Here is a 2,508-nt window from a genome sequence, read left to right as displayed (position 1 = left end):
CTAAGTAGCTATCAGCCTCCTTAAGAGATACTACTAGCTTAAGGAGTCAAAGGTCTATTAGAGAGAGCTTCTAAACCTAACGCTAGTAGACATTCCTAATAACAAAGCGGTAGGTCTAGTACGCTTACTATAGTTTAGACTCGTTTATCGGTTCTTGATAATATTATTATTACTGTCGTTTTTGACCGTTTAGGCGTCTGCTTAGAGCAGAGGGATATAGTCGCTTGACTTAGGTAAATAGTCTCCTATAGCGTTCAAACGCGAGTAGTAACAAAGATTATAGTTTCGAACCGGTAGTAGGTACCACTTACTATAGCTTAATAGCTATAAATGACTATAGCTTAGACTAGCTATAAGATACGATACTATAGCGGTATTTATACCGTAGGTAGCACTCCTAGACTAACTGGTATAGGTCTGTAGAAGTGGTAATAAGATGCGTTAATTCTTCTAAGTGCTAGAGGCACTTGGGGATGCTATCTAAATATATGTCTATGACCCCTAGCTTATTATCCCTGTTGGTAGGTCTGTCGGATCTGACCTACTGACAGCTATATGCTATAACAATATACTAATATTACCGAGGTAAGCTTGATATTCCTTCCTAATCTATATATCTTAACTCCGTCTATGGGTCATTCTCCCCTACTAAATTCCCTTGTAGCTTAATTAGACTCCTGCCCTTTTCAGGTCGAAGTTTTTTTTAATATGCTCTTTTTGATCGCGTATGTTGCTTAGCAATTCTTATGGTATCTTTGTATGCTCTTAGGTTGGCTTGGTCCTCTTGATTCTAATTAGAGCTTAGCCTTGCGAATGGTTTCCAGATTGATGGAAGAAAGTCAAACATATACGGATACACAACACAGACAATCTGGAAAGAAAGAAGGAAGAGTAGATTTATTATCGTCACTAGGGCATTTTCAGCCTCGTAACGCCCTTTCTCTTCTTCTTCCCAGCAACTACATCCCCCTTTGATGTCCCTCTATCGCTTAGGATCGGCTCAACGTCCTCGAAACATCCGCGGCCCCAATCTCCATCGCCACTTCGAAGATGGTCATATTCGCCCATTGCGGAAGATCCCGATAGGCATCACCCTTCTCGGGCGGGTAGCTAAGATTAGTCGCTGCCATGAACTCCTCGAGCCTGGCGTCGAAGTCGCACTCGGGGTTCTGCTTCCTGAGCTGGAGATGCCCCAGCTTGCCCCAGTCGTGCCTCGCATGCAAGGACAGCGACTCCCACGCCTGCGACCAAGAGTGCCGCACTTGCTGCGCCCATTGGCTGTGGTGACTGAGACACATGTGCGGATGGTGCCCGACCGTCTGGACTATCAGGTTGGGACACCGGAGCACGAAAGCCCGTAAAGATGCATGATCGTCTCTCCATCTTCGTCCAGCTGCGAGTTCCGCCGTGAGGCATGGACCTATGGTCTCTTCATACCCGCAGCCATATTTCTGTTTGACTTGTTTGAAGATGCACATGGCCATTCTACAAGGTCGATAGCTAGGGAATGTCGTGCCTGAAGATATCGCCTGGCTGGCTCGTTTGACACTATATTAATTACACACCGGCTTGCCATTAATAATACCTTAATTACCCTGCATCAAGAAAAAACGGATCTATCGTGGCCGAGAGCTCTCATGATCGCGAGCCATAATATGAGCAAAGCGGGTGATGGTGGTCACGGGAGTTTTTGCTTTCTTGATTCTCTCACTAGGAGTCGTTACGCCTCAAGACAGGCCCGGAAACGCATGATATGTCGTGCGACGCGTTGCGGGTACGGAGTATATAGGAACGAATTTCCGCAGACCGGTTCAAACAATGGCAGTTGAGGTAATTCGATCTAGAGGACCCGCCCAGTTTACGGAAGCGAAGCTCCTTCCCAAGCTCTTCAGCGTACTACGACATAGCTACACATCTCAGAGACCAAGTCGTTAAAGCCTCGCATCAATAACCTCACTACTAAGTACCTATATATGTACCACCATGCAATACTACTTCGCTTGCAAAGGGTACTGTTTTGCAGTCTGGAGGGCCAAGAAGGGAAGGAAGTCAGAAACGAACAACAATAGGGGAAATTGGAAAGCATGTAAAAACTTAGTTTGCAAAGTATATAAATGGAAAAGGCAAGTCCTTAATATCAAAGTAAGATTGGTAAAGAAATAGAGGTTAAGAGATTAAAGTAGCAAAGCGGTCTCTGGCGTCAGCCAGTCTTTTAGTTTATTTTCCTTTCTTCGCTCTTCTCTTTTCTTTTCCTCTTTCTCTTGTATATTTTTTTCCGCTATACTATTTCTCTCCTTTTCTTAGCATTTTCGTCCTCGAAGCAATCAGGCTCTATTGACGCCTATAATATAGTACGTGTCCGTAGACACGTCCATTATATAAGGTTAGATTAGTAAGCCTTATAGATACCTATAAACGGTAGGCTCTTTATACCTATCTTCTTCTTATACAGAACCATAGGGCCAGCAAACGTTAATAGAGGACATCGATCTTTTAAACTATTTTGAC

At 44.1% G+C, this 2,508-nt stretch overlaps 1 protein-coding gene across 1 annotated transcript; it reads right to left on the bottom strand.

Moving 5' to 3' along the window:
• Positions 1–989: 989 nt before the first annotated feature.
• P884DRAFT_270235 (uncharacterized protein) lies at positions 990–1,484 on the bottom strand (the record flags this gene model as incomplete). Its single annotated transcript, XM_069442329.1, has 1 exon — positions 990–1,484. The coding sequence occupies one exon, from the start codon at positions 1,482–1,484 to the stop codon at positions 990–992; it is 495 nt and encodes a 164-aa protein (XP_069297038.1).
• Positions 1,485–2,508: the final 1,024 nt, after the last annotated feature.

This window comes from Thermothelomyces heterothallicus (assembly GCF_042370625.1).
Source record: "Thermothelomyces heterothallicus CBS 202.75 unplaced genomic scaffold P884_scaffold_13, whole genome shotgun sequence".
In the NCBI taxonomy this organism is placed as follows: domain Eukaryota; kingdom Fungi; phylum Ascomycota; class Sordariomycetes; order Sordariales; family Chaetomiaceae; genus Thermothelomyces; species Thermothelomyces heterothallicus.
The sequence above is the reverse complement of the archived record's forward strand: the minus strand, read 5'-3'. Positions and strand labels throughout refer to the sequence as shown.